The sequence below is a fragment of the Nerophis lumbriciformis genome, linkage group LG09 (genome assembly GCF_033978685.3).
Source record: "Nerophis lumbriciformis linkage group LG09, RoL_Nlum_v2.1, whole genome shotgun sequence".
Lineage (NCBI taxonomy): Eukaryota > Metazoa > Chordata > Actinopteri > Syngnathiformes > Syngnathidae > Nerophis > Nerophis lumbriciformis.
The window spans coordinates 26,556,410-26,578,789 of NC_084556.2; the positions used below are offsets into that span (position 1 = coordinate 26,556,410).

The 22,380-nt window shown below is 39.1% G+C and overlaps 1 protein-coding gene across 3 annotated transcripts in view; it reads right to left on the reverse strand.

Annotated features, from left to right (window-relative positions):
* Nucleotides 1–22,380, reverse strand: part of LOC133607450 (roundabout homolog 2-like) — a 188,918-nt gene that overhangs the window by 55,335 nt on the left and 111,203 nt on the right. For all 3 annotated transcript variants that reach the window (XM_061962072.2, XM_072913820.1, XM_061962073.2), the window contains 5 exons: nt 20,459–20,616; nt 15,456–15,576; nt 15,175–15,313; nt 8,655–8,791; nt 2,965–3,089 (listed from right to left, as the gene is read on the reverse strand). In XM_061962072.2, the coding sequence (XP_061818056.1) occupies nt 2,965–3,089; nt 8,655–8,791; nt 15,175–15,313; nt 15,456–15,576; nt 20,459–20,616 (680 nt within the window). The remainder of the gene's footprint in view (nt 1–2,964; nt 3,090–8,654; nt 8,792–15,174; nt 15,314–15,455; nt 15,577–20,458; nt 20,617–22,380) is intronic.

Sequence of the window (22,380 nt, forward strand, 5' to 3'; positions counted from 1 at the left end):
TTGGGCAAACTCCCATGCACCCTCAATGATCCTGCCAAGAGTACAGAGTTGGTCAACAGTTCCACGACCAGGACAAAAACCACACTGCTCCTCCTGAATCCGAGGTTCAACTATCTCGAGTACACCTGAATAGACCTTACCGGGAAGGCTGAGGAGTGTGATCCATGATCATTTTGGAACACTCCCCCTTTTGAAATAGAGGAACCCCTGTCTGCCAATTCAGAGGCACCGCCCCCGATGTCCACGCAATGCTGCAGAGTCTTGTCAACCACGACACCCCCACAGAGTCTTCTTAACTACCTTGGCAACCTCATTCCTAAAATAGGAGAGCCCGCCGCGTAGTGCCCAGGCACTGTTTCCTCATTGGAAGACGTGTAGGTGGGATTGAGGAGGTCTTCAAAGTATTTTCTCCACCAATCCACAACATCACCAGTCGACGTCAGCAGCACACCATCTCCACTATGCACGGTGTTTACAGTGCACTGCTTTCCCCTCGTGAGGCGGAAAAATGATGGTCCACAATCGTTTCGAAGCCATCCGTAAGTCGTTCTTCATGGCTTCTCCAAACTCCTCCCATGTCCGAGTTTTTGCCTCTGCAACCGCCAAAGCTGCACACTGCTTGGCCTGTCGATACCTGTCCGCTGCCTCTGGAGTCCCATGAGCCAAAAGGACCCGATAGGACTCCTTCTTCAGCTTGACGACATCCCCTTACTGTTGGTCTCCACCAGCGGGTTCTGGGATTAACGACAGGCACTGACCACCTTACGGCCACAGCTCAGATCTGCTGCCTCGAAAATAGAGGCATGGAACATGGTCCACTCGGACTCGATATCCAGTGCCTCCCTCGTAACATGTTCGAAGTTCTCCCGGAGGTGAGAATTAAAACTCTCTCTGACGGGAGCCTCTGCCAGACATTCCCAGCAGACCCTCACTATATGTTTGGGCCTGTCACTTGGAGCCAACTCACCACCAGGTTTTGATCAGTTCAAAGCTCTGTCCCTCTCTTCACCCGAGTGTCAAAAACATGAGACCGCAAATCCGATAATACAACCATAAAGTCGATCATAGAACTGTGGCCTAGGGTGTCCTGGTGCCAAGTGCACATATGGACACCCCTATGTTTGAACATGGTGTTTTTATGGACAATCTGTGATGAGCACAAAAGTCCAATAACAAAACACCACCCTGGTTCAGATCAGGGCGGCCGTTTCTCCCAATTACGCCTCTCCAGGTCTCACTGTTGTTGCCAACATGAGCGTTAGAACAAGGGAATCACCAGAAGGAGCACTCTCAGTACTCCCTCCTAGGACTCCAAAAAGGGCGGGTACTCTGAACTGCTGTTTGGTGCGTCAGCACAAACCTGGAGGCGGCGGACAGCTACCTTTTCGTCTACCGGGTTAAACTCCAACTTGTGGGCTCTGAGCCATGGGGCAACAAGTTTATTGCCACCTCTGCTCGTTGCCTCTCACTGCTGGCAACGCCAGAGTGGAAGAGAGTCCCGATCCTATCGAGAGGACTGGTTCCAGAGCCTTTGCTGTGCGGCGAAGTGGGACCAACAGGCGCTCGCCATCGAGCCCCACCTCCAGGCCTGGCTCCAGAGGAGGGCCCAGGTGACCTGCGTCCGGGCGAAGGAAACTTTGGTCCTCGATTGTTTTGGTTCATAGAAGTCTTTGAGCTGTTCTTTGTCTGGTCCCTCATCGAGGACCTGCTTGTCCTCAGAGACCCTAACAGGGGTTTAGAAGCTCCAGACAACATAGCTCCTAGTATCATTGGGACACGCAAACTCCTCCACCATGGTAAGGTTGCAGCTCAGGGAGGAGATAACTAAAACTATTCATACTTAATAAACCTTCCCATGTGTGATGTTTGTAGGAATATTTTCATGCATATTTGTATGTGCTATCGTAATGTAATCAAGCTAGCATCGTTAGCATTAGCGAATATGCTAACATGTTTACAAGTGTCTATGTTAGTATTATTAACTTCCAACGGCATTCTTTTTGTATTGTTTCGGTTTAGTAAATTCACTAAAACATCACTGTAGAGTTATTGAGTCTGTTTAGCTGATTGGAGAGCTAGCTTCCGCAGATAGTGGGTCCATGACGATGACTTCTGTTTTGTTTGATCGGCCGTTTTACTCCCGTGTTACAGGCACCATTTGGAAACAATTAAGGTATGTAAATAAACTTTTGCTTTTAAATAAACATTTACAAAATATTTTGTACCGGTATATATCTGCGGTATATAATCCGGTGCGTATAACATATGTAAAACAATTTCTTTTTTCTAAATACTGTGTGCTATACAGCCTGGAAAATACGATACGTGCAATTTAAACCCAAAATCTATTATACTAAAGTAAGGGACGGATAACATTTCAGTCATCACACATCTTTATCAGAAATGTAAAATGCTAGAATTTTGCAAAACAAACTAGGAATTAGTCAGAAAAAGTAATCACAGTTAAAGTTGAACAAAGATAATGTTTAGGTGCCCACAAGGCTTGAAAAGATTCTCACTAAGTCCAAACATTACTTTTGCAGAAATAATGCACAATCATTCTGCAAAGTAGCTCAATGTCTGTCTTGTAACAGACCTGACTACCCCCTGAAGTGTTAATGCTGCAGCTACAAGAGTTGAGGAATCAGCTTAGTCTCTTTCTGCACCCCAAGCAGACAAGCTGGCAGGAAAGGACATTAGCCTGCTTTCATTACTTCTAATGACTCTAATGTGAGCCGGCTGGTCAGAACAGCGTGGACTGATGATAAATGACCACTTCATTATCTCTGTGGGCCACAAAAACAACACACAATGTCACCCTTGTTTGATCAGTTTAAAGGTTTCTATATTCTACAGACCATGCAGCAATATTGATGTCTGTCTTAGCTCGGTAATTAATTATTTGTCATTTAGAATACATTCTTGCCAATACACACTATAACAAGCATGTTGCCAAAATCTCACCTGACTGCCGTCTCGCTGCCAGAAAACAGTGGGTTGAGGTTTACCTCTGGTCTCACAGGGAAATATTGCTGTTCGTCCTTGAGCCACAATCTGGTCACGGGGTCGCACCACAAACTGAGGCGCCTCTGAAAATTGTAAGGGTAAAATAAATCTCTAAACATAATAGTAACATATTTAAAGACTTTGTTGATGTTTACATTTCTATCATTTCATGCACTTGTTATGTGCTAATCACACAAGCCACTATTCTAACTACAAACCCTGTTTCCATATGAGTTGGGAAATTGTGTTAGATGCAAATATAAACGGAATACAATGCTTTGCAAATCATTTTCAACCCATATTCAGTTGAATATGCTACAAAGACAACATATTTGATGTTCAAACTGATAAACATTTTTTTTTTTTTGCAAAAAATCATTAACTTTAGAATTTGATGCCAGCAACACGTGACAAAGAAGTTGGGAAAGGTGGCAATAAATACTGATAAAGTTGAGGAATGCTCATCAAACACTTATTTGGAACATCCCACAGGTGTGCAGGCTAATTGGGAACAGGTGGGTGCTATGATTGGGTATAAAAGTAGATTCCATGAAATGCTCAGTAATTCACAAACAAGGATGGGGCGAGGGTCACCACTTTGTCAACAAATGCGTGAGCAAATTGTTGAACAGTTTAAGAAAAACCTTTCTCAACCAGCTATTGCAAGGAATTTAGGGATTTCACCATCTACGGTTCGTAATATCATCAAAGGAAATCACTGCACGCAAACAGCTAAGCCCGTGACCTTAGATCCCTCGGGCTGTACTGCATCAACAAGCGACATCAGTGAGTAAAGGATATCACCACATGGGCTCAGGAACACTTCAGAAACCCACTGTCAGTAACTACAGTTGGTCGCTACATCTGTAAGTGCAAGTTAAAACTCTCCTATGCAAGGCGAAAATTGTTTATCAACAACACCCAGAAACGGCGTCGGCCCTCGCCGGGCCTGAGCTCATCTAAGATGGACTGATACAAAGTGGAAAAGTGTTCTGTGGTCTGATGAGTCCACATTTCAAATTGTTTTTGGAAACTGTGGACGTCGTGTCCTCCGGATCAAAGAGGAAACGAACCATCCGGATTGTTATAGGCGCAAAGTTGAAAAGCCAGCATCTGTGACGGTATGGGGGTGTATTAGTGCTCAAGACATGGGTAACTTACACATCTGTGAAGGCGCCATTAATGCTGAAAGGTACATACAGGTTTTGGAGCAACATATGTTGCCATCTAAGCAACGTTACCATGGACGCCCCTGCTTATTTCAGCAAGACAATGCCAAGCCACGTGTTACATCAACGTGGATTCATAGCAAAAGTGTGCGGGTACTAGACTGGCCTGCTTGTAGTCCAGACCTGTCTCCCATTGAAAATGTGTGGCGCATTATGAAGCCTAAAATACCACAACGGAGACCCCCGGACTGTTGAACAACTTAAGCTGTACATCAAGCAAGAATGGGAAAGAATTCCACCTGAGAAGCTTAAAAAATGTGTCTCCTCAGTTCCCAAATGTTTACTGAGTGTTGTTAAAAGGAAAGGCCATGTAACACAGTGGTGAACATGCCCTCTCCCAACTACTTTGGCACGTGTTGCAGCCATGAAATTCTAAGTTAATTATTATTTGCCAAAAAATAAATAAAGTTTATGAGTTTGATCATCAAATATCTTGTCTTTCAACTGAATACGGGTTGAAAAGGATTTGCAAATCATTGTATTCAGTTTATATTTACATCTAACACAATTTCCCAACTCATACGGAAACGGGGTTTGTACTATATTCTATCGTGTAAAGGTGCTTCACTATAGCTGAAAACATGACTAAAGTGACATCCATGGTTTCTAAGTGGCTGCTGGCAGGGTCGAGCCAGTGATTGACAGTAAATATCCTGTTGTTCCAGTAATGTAGCAATTTGATGAATGTATTTATGGATTCTCGCAACAGTGCTCAATGTGTGATTTAAAAAAAGAACATGCACAATGGGATCAGCTCTTACTTACCAACTGGGCGAGCTGGTGACACAACAATGGTGTGGGTGTGATTAAGTCACAACACAGAGAGAAAGGAAAGCAGAGGAGTAGAACAGAGGGAAAGAAAGCAAAATAATGAAAATCAGAAATGAATGAGATGGAGTTGGGCTTCCATCCATGGGGTTTGTAGGATGGATGGATCTCAATCACCAAAGCAGGTTGGTTGGTTACATTGGGTAAATGGGTAAGAAAGGCAAGAACCAATACCAGAACTTTGTATTGCAACGGTAATATTTAAAAATACATAATTGCATCTTTAAGATGTGAGGTTTACTTTGAAACATTTTGTACATTTGCGTACTACATATTGTACGAAAATTAGCTGATTGGTGAATCTGGTGCACCCATCGATTCCTTGTGGACAATGTTTAGTGCACATGGTCCATAAACTGAACAACTAAAACCAATACAATTTAGGTCAATCAATTTTTGCGAGCTAAACTATCAGAACAAAATCATCACATCCTAGCTTTGTGCTAGCTCACGAAGCAAATTAGTGTGATTTCCAATTTAAAGAGGAACTGCCCTTTTTTGGGGAATTCTGTCTATCATTCACAATCATGATGAAAGAAATGAAGATGGATGTTGTTGTTTTTTTTGCATTCTGAATATCAAATAAATGCGATCAAAAGTCTGCTTACAATGGAGCCTATGGGAGCTGCGCAATTCTGCCGACAAAGCCCTTAAAAAAACATCTAACCACCTCCATTGAGGTTTTATATACATGATTTAAGTACATATGTAATGTGGTAACGAGCACATTTATAATATTTAATATTTCCACATGTTGATAATTTTAAACATACACGACACATTAATTCAAAAAACGCATCACAACGTTTGCTTTTTTCTTTCTTCATCACTGATTTCTGCTCACTGCAGACTTCATGAGAGCCAACAAACATAAGACATTGATACAACATTGATTATACATACATGTCCTTTAAAACTGACTTTGAAACAACCTTGCAAAATAGTTGTATTTGTAAATTGAGACAACATTGGTGTGTAACGTTGGCTCTACGTTGTTGGTTGGGATATTACCAAATGTCAATGGTCAAATCAACGTCAGAATCCGACATTGATTAAACGTCGTCAAAAAGCAGGTTTTTCCAATTTTAGGTTTGAGTTGCTCAACTTCAGGACCTAATTCAACAAGCTATCTACATTGTTTTAATGTCGTCTGTTAGCTGGGTAAGGTCTGCTGTGATTAGGATGCCGACTGCTATGATGTTCATATATTCCCATTTAGGTGAAAAATGTCTCATATTCTCACGAAGAAACGGCTTGAGGGTTGTGGGGGACCAAGCGTCTTTTCGTGTCGTTTTGGTCATTTTTCGGGTCCTAAATGGCTGTCAAAGTGTACCAACTTGTTGGAATACCTATTCAGACTTCTTGTGTCCAGGTGATTGATGATCTAAAATAAACGCTCAGGGAGCAATGAAGCGAGGAAGCAGCTGACCACTCGATGATGTAAACATAGGGACACAGGAAGTGATCACGTTACTACTAAAAATAGTTTGTCTGTGTTAGCTCTAATAATATAAATGTCACTAATACTTTGTTAATATTCAAGTCACAAAATGTAAATAAAGTATTGTCGGCGCTTTTTGATTGGTTATTTTTTGGATTTTATGGGCGAAATAGAGGACCTCCCATTGGCTTATATACGTTTATTTAATATTTAGAAAGCTTTTTCTTTTTTTATTTATCAGTCGTCATTTCTTTCATAATGATTGTAAACGATGGGCAAAATTCCAAAAAAAGTGCAGTTCCCCTTTAACATTCACAAGATACTTAATTTCTTGTAACTCTTTACTAATGTTACTATTATTCTGCCGAATAAAACCTTTTGAAGGGTTTTGGCACATTTAAAAACTTACACAATTTTTCTGAAAATGTGAATACATGTGTCATGAAAAGACGCGTGGAAATGAACAAAGACCATATACAGTAAGACGCAGAGGTTGTCGGTCATTTTGATTTTCAGGTCCCATTTTTTTAAGGGGATTTGGGCCATTTTTGTGTAATGTTCTCATCCAGGATGTGTTTATTTCCTCGATAAAATCTGTTGCTGGCCAATAAAAAAAAGAGCTGAAGGCCGCAAATGGCCCCCGGAGATGCACTTTGAATCCTTCTGCACGAGCTTGTCACTATTGAGGTACTCTCAAGGTTTTATACCCTTGACATTGCACTTAACACATTCTCAAACACTCTAACATATCTGTATGTGGAAATGAAAGAATGGTTTAAATTTTAAAATCAAACAGTAAGGCTGAATCACAATTCTCCTGTTTACCCCTTTAGCCCCATGTCGAGCAAGTATTGTCCCAATTCTACTATAAAGCTAAGGACATTGCGAGTGTCAGGGGTTTATAACGTGGGTCCGATTTCACTTGAAACCAAGGTTTATGACAAGAAGGCAAGTCATTATAGGCATTATTAATGTTAATAGTAATGACACATGTTTTATCAGGCATTCAAACATTTGCTACTCCATGTAAATATTGCTATGTTTTAAATGTTTTCATTTTAAAACCGTTTATCATATAAGCTAGCTAACGTGGCGGTAGCTAGTAAACTACGATGTCAGACGAGCAGCTAACTGACTTTACTACAACTTGCGACATTTCATGAATGATTAGACACATAACGTACTTTTAAAATTCACATTAGACGTGTTTCTTTTTAATTAAAAAAATTGCTCATCAAACAAACTAGCTATGCCGATGTCAGACTAGAGATATAATATATATATATATATATATATATATATATATATATATATATATATATATATATATATATATATATATATATATATATATATATATATATATATGTATATATATATATATATACATATATATATATATATATATATATATATATATATATATATATATATATATATATTTATATATATATATATATGTATATATATATATATATATATATATATATATATATATATATGTACATATATATGTACATACATGTCATAGTACTAAACAGTAAACATAGCATGTTTACTGTCAATGTCACAGCATTCAATTGTGTCAAATTTTTTAAAGGTATATTTTTCTTACCACTTTATCTTACCCTTCAGTTTTATGGGGTAAGATGACAGGGTAAGACAAAGTGTAGGAGGTAAGGGGGAGAATTAGGATTCAGCCTAAATATGTCACTAAGCAGTACAGCATGTTCACAATATTGCACGTTTTCAATTTCTAAAATATGTATAAAACTACAGCGCCAAGGTGAGTAAATATGAAGTTGACAAAGTGTGATAATCACAGAGATTGACTATTATTTTAACACAAATATGGAGTGAGTGGGCATGATTCGGGTAAAAAAAACACCTGAGGAGAGGTTGTTACAGTTCACTAAAAGCTGGCTAGATTGTTCATATTCAGAGCTTAGCTGGAGATCTGAAGTAATCAAGTGCATCGTTTTGTTGGATGAAAAGAAAACTGGAGGCCAGACCCGGCCTTTCAGCAGGGGAGCAATAGCTTTTGTAAAATACGCAATAACGCACTGATTGTTCTGTGACTTGGGAAATGCAATAAAATATGGAGTGGGTTATGAGGATCGTCAAGAGTGCGACCACAAGCGGCTACCCACCTCTGATAGTCAGGTAAGCGGATGCCTCCACTTTGCCCACACGGTTCTCTGCCAGACAGGTGAAGGTCCCCTGATCACTGACGGCAGCTTTCTTTATCCTCAGCAAGAAATCCTCTTTTTCATACCGAATGTCATATCTTGCAACAGAGAGGAAAAAACAGTCAACTATCAACAGTTAAGAATGAGGCTTAGGCTCTACCAATATTCCACCATTGATCCACCGAATCAAAATGTTCCTATACATCTGAAATTGCTAGCTTTACTTAACATTACAGCTTGTAAGCCTGTTTATGTTTTATTATTTATTATCAAAACCTATTTCATTTAAGATGTATATTATAAAAGATAAGGATTTTTAAAATATGTTTATTTCGTCTTATAGAAAACAGTCGTCCCTCGCTACATCGCAATTCAAATGTTGCGGATTTACGACATCAACAATTTTTTTTTGTAAACATTCTACATGTTATTGACCTAAATTAACTGTTAGATCAACTTGTATTTATTAATTTACAGTGCAGTATTTGTCATATTTTCAAAAAGTATTATGTTGTGGCGATCGACATATCCACCAAGCAGGACTTCCGTTTCCAGGTTAATGGTGAACATTGCTAAACAACAACACAACCGGCTAATCTTGGCGCTACCTTCACTGCGACAATCTAAAGTTGACCAACTTGTGTCGAAACAACTTCTGCATGGACTTCATCTTTAACTCTACAGACGACAACAGTGGGACGAAGCATTAGACATTTGGCGTACCTCTTCGGGCTATCAGCAGCTGCACTTCATCTTTGACGTCAATAACACAGTTTTGGCTTGAGCGATATAGAATGACAACGCAGAAATGCAACGCTAACACTGAATGCTTACATGATAATAGCTGTGAGTGTCAAGTTGACTATGTTTTTTGCAGAAAAACACACACCCGTGTTTTCAGCACATTGAAGCCCAGTTCTAATTTAGAGGAATTACCCAGGACGTGAGAAGGGTTTCCCCGTTGTGGCCATATTTTGGTGGCCGGGTTATGGCCATTGCATTGACATCTGGAGGATCCTCTGGGCAACAGGTGAGTTCTGTAATCTACAGTAGAACACACTCAAGGCTACTATATTGGGTGAAATGAGTGACATATGGGTGGAAATGTGTGTGTTACGCCATGTTGATAAGGCTCTTTTTTTGTTCGGACATGATGGCGCAGTTCTGACAATACTGGCAAACGCACAGGCACAGAGCACTTACAAGCAAATACAGTGTGAAGACAGAAGAGGAAGAATGAATGTACTTTGGCTTCAAAACTAACGGTGCTTTAAAACATAGCTGGCTAGCGGCTAATGTCCATCCGCAGTCTGTATTGTTTTAGCTACTTCTTAATCACTAATCCTCGCTTCCATGGTGACAAATAAACTAAGTGTTTTACAATTATCATCCCTGCAGGATGAGGAATAGCTAAACATGCTTCACTACACACTGTGGGAGGATACAATAGCTCACTGCCAGCAAACTAGCACTACGGAATGTAAACAAATGGGTGGATCTACGCAAATATTGATTGTATTGATACTTGAACTTGGTATCTAGTCGATACTACAAGGATTACATCGATATGATTTATTATCACAAAACCTTTGGTCATTGTTTCATGGCGGGACAAAGGAGAACTTTAATTATGACCAATGTATGAACCTGAACTACTTGTACAAAATGTGTAGTATCATCAAAAACATGTGTGAAGGAGACAAACAACAGAAGAATAAGTGCTTATTACAGTTCAACATAAATGCGGGTAGAACATGTTCAAACAGAAACTAACCAGATAACAACAGTAAATGAACCAGTAAGATTTGATAATAACAATAATAATTCATAATCCATCCACCGATCTATTTTCTACCGCTTGACCCACATACTTTTGACAAATAACACAATCGGAAATGACACAACATGTTACTGCACGCGTCAGCTGCAAAATTAGGAGCCTTTGTTTGCCACTTACTTATTACTAAAAGAGAATGTCATGGCCTCGGCGCACCCCAGTGCACATTCATCTATGCGCTGTGCTGGGCGCACCTCCAAGCGCGTTCCTGCGCGCGCCACTCCGGCTGCAGCAGGCAGTTGCTTTCCATCAGCAATCTACACACCTGTCGCTGATGAGCTTCCGGGGCTTCTTAAGCGAGGGCAAACCTGCGTTTCGGGCCAGAACGTAGCGACCTGTTCAGTACAGTAAGCCGACTCATCTAGCTCTATGCACCCTCTCTCCCTCTGTTTTCTCCCCTCCGTGTTCATTTGTCTCGTATCCCCTTGTCGCCTTCCAGCAGCATTCCTTCGTTCCCGCGTCACGAGCTGTGTGTCACGTCTCCCCATATTCCCTCTGGTTCCCTGGCTGCCTCTTGGATCTCGACCGCCTAGACACAGATTTTAGACGCCTCTCTATTGCCCCGACTTCCTGCCTGCCTCTGGACCTTCGAGCCTGCCTTGCTTCTCTTGGACTTCCGCCTCTCGCTCAACACTCCTGCTAACATTTCTCAGTTAATTGCTACACATAGTCACACCATACACATTTTGGATTAGTTTACACACTTCATTTCTTATTGTATATATTAATAAATATAGAGCTAAACAACATCGTGCTGTCTGTGCCGTCTTCCTCCCCTGTACCGTAACAGAGAAGTTGTCTTGTATGTTTACTATGTTATTTAATGCCAAAATTGTTTTTTGAGTGTAATAAGAAACTTATGTTTAATGTATCATAAGATTTTCTGTCAAAATTAAGCCAATAATACTTTTTTTGTGGTCACTTTTATTTAGTATAAAAAAGTATTGAAATACCGGTACCAAAATTTTGGTATCGGGACAACCCCAGAAAGTTGTAAACAGATTTTTATGTTGTGAACATTTTCAATTACCGTATTTTTCGGATTATAAATCGCAGTTTTTTTCATAGTTTGGCCGGGGGTGCGACTTATACTCAGGAGCGACTTATGTGTGAAATTATTAACACATTACCGTAAAATATCAAATAATATTATTTAGCTCATTCACGTAAGAGACTAGACACATAAGATTTCATGGGATTTAGTGATTAGGAGTGACAGATTGTTTGGTAAACGTATACCATGTTCTATATGTTATAGTTATTTGAATGACTCTTACCATAATATGTTACGTTAACATACCAGACACGTTCTCAGTTGGTTATTTATGCCTCATATAACGTACACTTATTCAGCCTGTTGTTCACTATTCTTTATTTATTTTAAATTGCCTTTCAAATGTCTATTCTTGGTGTTGGGTTTTATCAAATAAAATTCCCTCAAAAATACGACTTATACTCCAGCTCGACTTATATATGTTTTTTTCCTTCTTTATTATGCATTTTCGGCAGGTGCGACTTATACTCCGGTGCGACTTATACTCAGAAAGATACGGTAATTGGCAATAATATGGCTTGGCGGCTATTTGTTTAGTGCGGCCAAGTCTGGTCCCAATTGACCACGATAAGCTAGGGATGACTATACATGAATGAATGAGTATATGAAAGTATCTACAGTAACAAAGTAGTCTGCATATAAGGATATTTTATATATTTCCTGAGAACTCTCAACAAAATGTATTGTCTTATTATCCTTGTAGGAACACATACCCATAAAAACCTGAAAAAAAATGTAGCTGAAGATGCAAGAAAATTGTTATTGAAAATATTACCTACTGGGTAGAAGCATAATTTTTTGGGTACTAAATATACACAAACAGCACACAAATGAACCTAGGATTGTGTTGAAACCAGAGGTTGTGTCATTTTTGTATTGTGTAAAGGCACACTTTCTGAGGCAATTAAGACTCCCCGCAGCACACACTGCTGCAGAAGCAAAGCAAGCCGAGCAATTACGGCGCCATGAAGGCATGGCAAAATGAAAGGTGCTTTCAGCTGGAACCCTGACTGTTCCACTATTTCAATATTTATAACGATGAGCCACCCACTGTGGGGTGGGACGTGCAGTACTGTTTGTGTCTGTGTGTGTGTGTGTGTGTGTGTGTGTGTGTGAGAGAGGGGGGAAGGCGAGCTAAAGAAGGAGACACAGTCAGACATACAAACAGTCTGAGAGGAAGGGAGTGGCACGCTCTGACAAACTGAATTCGATGAATGGGCAGAGCAGTAAGAAATGACTAATTCATAGTGTTGATGCATCAATGTGCAGACTCCAGTGCAAAATACTGTCCTATAAGGATGCCATTGCTGCAGTGAGAACAAGAGGAACATTTCAGGCCAGTTCAGATAAGAGGGTCTCCACTCCGAATGAGTGGAGGTTGCAAAGGAGACCCCCCCCCTCGGCCCCTCACTCTCTCTGGGGCCTCTTTGGCATGAGAGATCTTGTGAAATTGTGCAGCCAGCCATGCTGATTTCCAGATAGAAGACAAGTCAGGCAGAGAAATGGCACAAGGGGTGAGAAAAAGTCATATTTGAAAGAGGGTGCAGGGGGAGAATATTGATGGGAGTGCGGGGGTTTGGGGTCCTTAGGGTGAGGATTCCATTCACAGAACATTTCTGACCCAGATACACACTTCCCAGGAGGTTGGTGGGCACAGGGAAAGACGTGGAAGGAAGGAAGGTCCAAAAGAAGGACATGTTTCTTGAGTCAAAGGGCAGTGACGTGGATACAAAACACAGGTGGGCGAAATGACAACGTGACTGACATGAGCGCTTATTATAATCTGTGTCTCAGTACTTTTGAACACATTTTTGCTTATTCGAGCAGTTGTACATTGTTACAACTTGCAACACACAATTTGGCTGACATGATTTTCTTTTGATATATTATAACGCATAGTAATTGAATACATAACTGCGGGGCAAAACATGGATGAGTAAAGTCATTAAAAGGGTTGTCCCGATCCAATTTTTTCACTTCCAAGATTATATCAATATTAGCCCTGATATGATTCAGTTTAAAAGACTGTTCAAACTACAAGTGTTCACAAAGTACACGGAACAAGAACTATGATGAACATCTTGAACCCTTTTTTTTTATTGAGACAAAGATTATTCATGTATTTAATATTTGTTTGCTTACTATGGAATATTATTTATTTGTTCACTGTTCTGTTCCAGAGAAGAAGGAAATTGGATAAAATTGCTATGGTATGAAAAGGGGTAGGATTAAATAAGATCTGCTTCTTCCTACTCCTTTTCGGACGTGCTGTAATGAAACAACTGGAATTGTGTGATGCATTACATTGTATCGTATGCATGTTCGAAATAAACTGAAACTGAAGTAAACTGAAACTAATATTAGAGCATTGAGTATTGGCCGATATCGATGAGCACATCATAGCACATACTGTACTTTTATTATTTTGTAGTGTGGTATGTTAGAAAAGGTTTGATCAAGTTAAACAATGTAAACAGAGAACAATGGTATATGAAAATGACAAACTTGTTATTAACTAGAATGTACTTACGCTGTTCTTAATTGAATTGAAGTGGAGTGTTTTTGGTCACATGTATTATTCTGAAGTTAAGCTCATGATGCAGTAAGTTGACTGATCTAGACCCATTTGTTACTGGATACTTTTTAATAAGCTTCTGCCTTGGAGAGTTTGACTTTTTAAATAATATGCAACTATAATTATTTGATACTTGTTTACATTGACAAACTTATTTTAAACTGCAATATACGTATGTCTAGCTTGTGTGCTATTGTGTGCTTAGCTGTTGTGTACCTGCTCGCTCTTAGTAGCCTAGAGCCTAGTGTACCATGATTCCTTTTTGTAAATGACTTCACCAAAATACAAGAAAACACCAACCAATGTGCTTATAAACATGCTGCAGGACTGCTTATATTGAAGCTCACATGCAAGCCGATTTAATCTGATACTTATTTGTTCACTGATATCGGACCGATATCCCATATCAATATCGACAGATAGGAACACCTCTAGTAATTCATGGTGGAAAAATGTAATTATTTAAATATGTAAATGATGTAAATACTGGGCTCGAAACACATTGTTCTATAAGTTCTCTACAACTGGCTTTAACACAGAGCGCAGTAAAGACCTAGCCGCCTTTATTAGTTGGGCAATGTTTACTTCATATAGATAGTATTCCTTGTAGGGCTGTGTATTGGATTGCTTTATATTAAAAACTACAGTAAGGCCCTTCAACATTGACCATCACTGGAGCGGAATGTGCCTTAAGAGCAAAATAAAAAGAACTGTGGTACTTCAGAGAGTCTGAAGCAATCAAAATGAATAAGGATGTAGAGGGAGGGGGACTTCTCCTCTTATGAGCGCAGGCGTTCACGCAGCAAATAATGAGATTCTCTGTGGCTAATAAATGATTTCTGCCGCCCTTATGAAAGTCCACGAGTAATACGTCAAATCGCTTCCTTGCTTCTTGAGGGACTCATTAGCTTTGCTTCGGCGCCTCCACGTCATCACTTTGGCAGTAAAATGTACACACAAACCTTCATGAGGCATGCGCACAACACACACACACACACATAGACACTTTCCTCACCTTCCACGGGGAATATCCGCATCCTCCTTTTTCCAGCGAAGTGTAGGAGGTGGGTCACCGTGGACCTGACACCTGAACTCCATGCTTTCATCAACTAAGACCACCTGGTTCACAGGCCGCTGCACAAACACCGGTCTCTCTAGATGCGGGGAGTGCACATATAATGGAAGCTAAATATACTTGGAAGATGGTGGTAAATACTGCATGTAACGGTGAGCAGTAAATACCTGCGAAAGTCATGCTTTATTGCTTTTTGAACCTGTGTATCCCAGAGTTCTTACCAAACACGGAGAGTTGAGCCTTTTCACTCTCTCTCTCCCCGACCATGTTGGCGGCCACGCACACATAAATCCCTACATCGGTTTTCTTTGTGTTGGAGATGGTCAACTTTCCTCCACGAACCTGGAAAAAAGCAGGAGACACTATAGCAAATCTTAAAATGGGAATTCAGGTGATACTTGTGTAGGGATGGGTACCTTTCACATTTGTACCTAGGAATCAGAACTCAACAGTACACATTTTCGGTACTTCTGTGTGTGTTCATGTGTTAATAAATGTTCATTTGTTTAATAATAAAATCTAGTTGTTTTTTTTATATAAAGGGGACTTTTTATGATTTTTTTCTGCATTTAAAACACTTCCTTGTGGTCTACAAAACATGTGATGGTGGTTATTTGGTCAAAATGTTGCAATGTTTTCTGACCGTCCCTTTAGGATACGCCATTTTGTGGTTTAATATGGTAATGCCAGGCTTCCATATGAACTCTTAAAGGGTAACATTATCACAATTTCAGAAGGGTTAAAACCATTAAAAATCAGTTCCCAGTGGCTTATTTTATTTTAAGAAGTTTTTTTTCAAAATTTTACCCATTACGCAATATCCCTAAAAAAAGCTTCAAAGTGCCTGATTTTAACCATCGTTATATACACACACATCCATTTTCCTGTGACGTCACACAGTGATGCCAATACAAACAAACATGGTGCATAGAACAGCAAGATATAGCGACATTAGCTCGAATTCAGACTCGGATTTCAGCGGCTTAAGCAATTCAACAGATTACGCATGTATTGAAACGGATGGTTGTAGTGTGGAGGCAGGTAGCGAAAACGAAATTAAAGAAGAAACTGAAGCTATTGAGCCATATCGGTTTGAACCGTATGCAAGCGAAACCGACAAAAACGACACGACAGCCAGCAACACGGGAGAAAGCGAGGACGAATTTGGCGATCGCCTTCTAACCAACGATTGGTATGTGTTTGTTTGGCATTAAAGGAAACTAACAACTATGAACTAGGTTTACAGCATATGAAATACATTTGGCAACAACATGCACTTTGAGAGTGCAGACAGCCCAGTTTTCATCAATTAATATATTCTGTAGACATACCCTCATCCGCTCTCTTTTCCTGAAAGCTGATCTGTCCAGTCCAGTTGGAAATGCATCTGCTTTGAGTGTCGCAGGATATCCACACATTCTTGCCATCTCTGTCGTAGCATAGCTTTCGTCGGTAAAGTGTGCGGAACAAACGTCCAATTTCTTGCCACTTTCGCATCTTTGGGCCACTGGTGCAACTTGAATCCGTCCCTGTTCGTGTTGTTACACCCTCCGACAACACACCAACGAGGCATGATGTCTCCAAGGTACGGAAAACAGTCGAAAAAACGGAAAATAACAGAGCTGATTTGACTCGGTGTTTGAGAAAATGGCGGATTGCTTCCCGATGTTATGTCACGTTGTGACGTCATCGCTCCGAGAACGAATAATAGAAAAGCGTTTAATTCGCCAAAATTCACCCATTTAGAGTTCGGAAATCGGTTAAAAAAATATATGGTCTTTTTTCTGCAACATCAAGGTATATATTGACGCTTACATAGGTCTGGTGATAATGTTCCCCTTTAAAATATTTAATGCTGTGATTGCACTGATTTGCCTTTTTTGTCTCAAGTGGGTAATGAGCTGACATAAAGACCGGTAAAAGAAAAAAGACTGTAAATAAGTGACCTATAGACGAGGCTCACATTTTACATAGAAACACAAACAGCATCCAAAATTATTACCACAACAAAACAAAACATTCACACATTTAAATTAATGCATTGCCAAAATAAGCAATACAGTCGTAACTCGGTTTTCATAACAGTTTTCTATTAAAATAATTGCTAAAAATAAGTCTCAGTTTTTGTACACCAGGGGTGCTCATTACGTTGATCGCGAGCTACCGGTCGATCGTGTCAGTCGATCACCAGCCAGGCATTAAAAAAATAGTCCTAAAAATGAGCGATCATAAATCTTCACTGTGACGTCACTTTCGTCACTTGATTGACATTCACGGCACCCGAGGGTCTTCTGAGATGACGCTGGCTGCTGCCAGCTCATTAAAATTACCGACAGGAAGGTGAGAAACACTATTTCAACAGACTCTGGCGCCGTACCTGTCGTCAAAACTCCAAAGACCGACTGCACAGTTGCACAATAAAAGCGCTGATTCATCCTGCCTGCGCTAACAAAATAACAGTCTCAGAAAGCTGGCGTGCACAAGCTAGCAAGCTACGGAGTTTGCCGACAATGTATTTCTTGTAAAGTGTATACAAAGGAGTACGGAAGCTGGACAAATAAGATGCCAAAAACCAACCACTTTCATGTGGTATTGGACAGAAAGGAGGACTTTTTTTCTCCTCCATTCGAAAATGCGGACGTTATCAGCACTACTGTCTGATTCTATTCAATGCAAGTCATCACAATCAGGTAATACGCCAACTTATATTCTTGTCTTCATGAAAGAAAGGAATATATATGTGTTAAACATGCTTGTATTATCTTTAAACACTTTTAACTTATTAACAATATTAACTATATGTGTTAAACATGCTTGTATTATCATTAAACACCTTTAACTTGTTAACAATATTAACTATATGTGTTAAACATTCTTGTATTATCATTAAACACCTTTAATTTATTAACAATATTAACTATATGTGTTAAACATGCTTGCATTAACATTAAACATCTTTAACTTATTAACAATATTAACTATATGTGTTAAGCATGCTTGTATTATCATTAAACACCTTTAACTTGTTAACAATATTAACTATATGTATTAAACATACTTGTATTTTCATTAAACATCTTTAATTTATTAACAATATTAACTATATGTGTTAAACATGCTTGTATTATCTTTAAACACCTTTAACTTGTTAACAAAAACATATATTTCATAAATAAGTAAATATAAATTATATATTTGAATGAGGTAGATCCCCACGACTTGATCAATTGAAAAGTAGCACGCCTGCAGAAAAAGTGTGAGCACCCCTGTTGTACACTGACTAAGTTATTGTAGGGCCAAACATTTCGCTTAAAGGGTTCATATGTTATGTTTTTTTTCTACATTTAAAACACTTCCTTGTGGTCTACATAACATATAATGGTGGTTTTTAGGTCAACATTTTGCTTAGAATATGTTTTACAGACCATCTTCAAGCCGCTTTCTGACCGTCTCTACATGATCATATTTCCGTGCCTCCACTTCGACTGAGTCTTCTCCCCGTCATCCATGTTGTAGTTTTTAGTGCTTCCATAACAACTCTACTGACAGATATAAGTTTGACCGATTCTCTAATTTGTATTAGAAATGGCAACAGTGCATTTACGAACCAGTCTGCCCCTCAGAGGATAGAGAAAAAGAAGAAACTTACTGACTACAACATCAGACTACAATGGCGGAATCGCGCAAAGCTGTTTGGGTAAATGTCTACCATATATGGGAATATCCGCTGACGTCACAGGTCAGAGAACGTCACAAGTCAGAGCAAATTTCTAACGACTTGTTTGAAGTTTTAAGGAAAGCAGGATTCTTTTTTAAATATCTCTAAAAATGCCTCAACGTTTCGATTACCAATGTTTGGGATTATGGGGATTCCAAATCCACAAAAGCAGGTGCCAATAGGTGAGAAAAGTTGGCTTTGCATAATAGGTACCTTTAACATTTATCAGGTAGATGATATTGATAACTGTGCCGTCTCGTACTTATCTCAATTTCTTACACATCTGACTCTCATTTGCAAGTATTTTGTAATAAATTGGGCATGCAGTTGCAATTCCAAGATGTTAGATGGCAGTAGTGTGTTGTCTAGTGGTCTTTGCTCTTAAACTAATCTGAATCCATTGAGCTAGCGCGTTTTGAAAAACGACACCTTACTTTATGATGGATCGTTTTCTGTCAGGCATACTTGCTTTGTTGGCATTGAAAATTACAACAGTATTTTAGAGGCAGTCCGACCAAATCCTCTGTGAATGCTGCTTGAGTGCTTGTTTGCCAGCCAAGTGTTTAAGCCGGCTAATTCTGCAACTGTAGGTGACGTTTCGTGCAACACATTTTTTACGTGAATCGATACCCGGTAGTATCGATGGAATTCGGTCAGTGCCGATAAAAGTACTAATTCGGTAGCCAACCTTAATTAATACATACTGTAGTTGAGCAACCTTTCACTCAGTAAGGGCAACATTACTTTTTTCTTGTCAATAAACTTTTTAACTTTAACCTCCAATGTGTCTCCCAAGCGTGTTGTGGGTAGAGCGTCAAAGAAAAGGACAGTGAAAGTGGAATGTGCAGTAAGATGAGACATCGTAGAAGCTCAGAAAGTGGAGATATCAACATCGACTGCTCAAACACCGTGGTCATCATCAACAATGATAAAGATGGTGTTCTTGAACATATCAAAAAGTATTCTACTTTTATAAAAAACGCAGTGATAACTAAACAGTGTAGTGGTCTCAGTATATAGACGTACTCCTCCAAATATGCCTGTTAGTTTAAACCTGCTTTTACAAATTTTTACAAAGGTGCGTGACAGTAGCATGGGCCAAAATCATCGTAATAAAACAACGACAAAAAAAAAAAAAAAAGCTAAACTAGACTTGACTTTAGAGAGGGGTTGGGTATAATGGTGGGGAATCAAAATTGTGTTTAGATTTTGGTTGCAGCTAAACAGATTTTCTCAAGACATTGTAGCGAGGCGAGACATGTGCAGCTATATGTTCGCAATACTAGCGATAGTTAATCACTTTGTTTTGAGTAGTTAATAAAATGGTAAAACAGAATGTGCAAAAAGAAAAATGAATGTTTTGTGTTTTTAAAAGTGTTGAACCCTTCTCATCTTGATAACAAAAGACCTGAAATATTGCAGAACTGTTATGCAAATTTAAGCCCTGCTATGTAAATACAGCATAAATACATGTTAGCTTTTAAATTGAACACAAAATGATCTCACCGTGATCCTGTCATCTTTGAGATCAAGACGAGTCTTGTCTTTCCTCCAGAAGGTGGTGGGCTCTGGATGGCCTCGTGGGGGCTGACACTCCAGGGTAGCGGTTTCCCCAACGGCGACCACTACATCCTGTGGGTTCTGTCTGAAGTCGTCTCGTAAAACTAGGGAGAAGAAAGGAAATCAGGAGTTATGAACTGATTTGTAGAGATGAATTGTGCTGATTTGTCAAACCTGCCGTGCACAAGCAGATGATAGTGAAATAATTAGTATTGCAATGTGTTTGCTAATTTGCAGATACATTTTTAAAATCTGATTAAGCACACATTTGCATTTTGGTTAAAAAGATTATTTACTTGCTTGAATAATTTTAAATAAATCAAAAAAACATTTTGACACATGAACATTTATTTAATGTTAACTCAAATGCATGTCATGTGTTTTCTCAAAACTTGGTAACAGTATAGAATGAAGTAGACATTTTCAAAAGTTATGCAATAATATTGCAAATAAGTACAGTCAGTGTAAATGTACACTGATAGATTGTATAAAAAATGCACCCAAAAACATAACTCTGAGTTTACTTATGTCTGCATTTACCCTTCTTTTAACCAATTAAGCTTATGGCGTGTGGTCAAAATAAACTGTGTGATAATTCTGTGTTTGTATATGATTAATGCCATTTTTTTGTGATTAAAGGCCCCTTCAAATGCAAACAACATTCAGTTCAGTTCAGTTCAGTTTATTTTGAACATGCATACAATACAATTACAATGTAATGCATCACATATATCCAGATGTTTCATTACAGCATGTCCGAAAAGGAGAAGAAAGGAGCAGTGCTTAGTTAATCATGTCATAGCAGTCTTGTCCCATTTATTTGTTCTCTGTTTGTAACAGAACAGTGAATAAATAAATAATAAATACATGAATATACCATAAGTAAGTAAGCAAATATTAAATACATAAATAAACATTGTCTCTCTTTTTTTTTTTACATGTTCAAGATATGTATTCATTTTAGCTTATTAGTGATTCCCAGAGTTAAAAAAGTCTGCGGGCTATAGAGCGTTTTCTATTCGGGCTCCAGTACTATGGAATGCCCTCCCGGTAACAGTTACAGATGCTACCTCAGTAGAAGCATTTAAGTCCCATCTTAAAACTCATTTGTATACTCCAGCCTTTAAATAGACCCCCTTTTTTAGACCAGTTGATCTGCCGTTTCTTTTCTTTTCTCCTCTGCCCCCCTCTCCCTTGTGGAGGGGGGCGGCCCAGGACCGGTGGCCATGGATGAAGTGCTGGCTATATATATATATATATATATATATATATATATATATATATAAAACTATGAATGAACACGTGGAGTTATGTACTTAACAAAAAAAGGTAAAATAACTGAAAACATCTTTTATATTCTAGTTTCTTCAAAATAGCCACCCTTTGCTCTGATTACTTTTTTGCACACTCTTGGCATTCTCTCGAGCTTCAAGCACACCTGTGAAGTGAAAATCATTTCAGGTGACTACCTCTTGAAGCTCATTGAGAGAATGCCAAGAGTCTGCAAAAAAGTAAGTACATAACTCCACATGTGTTCATTCATAGTTGTGATGCCTTCAGTGACAACCTACAATGTAAATAGTCATGAAAATAAAGAAAACACACTGAATGAGAGGGCATGTCCAAACTTTTGGCCTGTAATGTATACAGTATGTATATATGTACACACACATATACCCAGGTCGGGTTAAGACTGCAACATACATAAGGCAGTGGTACCTAAAAGAACAAAGAATGCAGAGAAAAAGGCAAGGTGAAGGGGTGTTCGAGAGAAGCAGGTGGGAAAATTGGGCATGAATAATTCAAGCAACACCACATATCTACAGTCCAACAACCAGTGTCCTCCTGTAGATAAATGGCACGACATT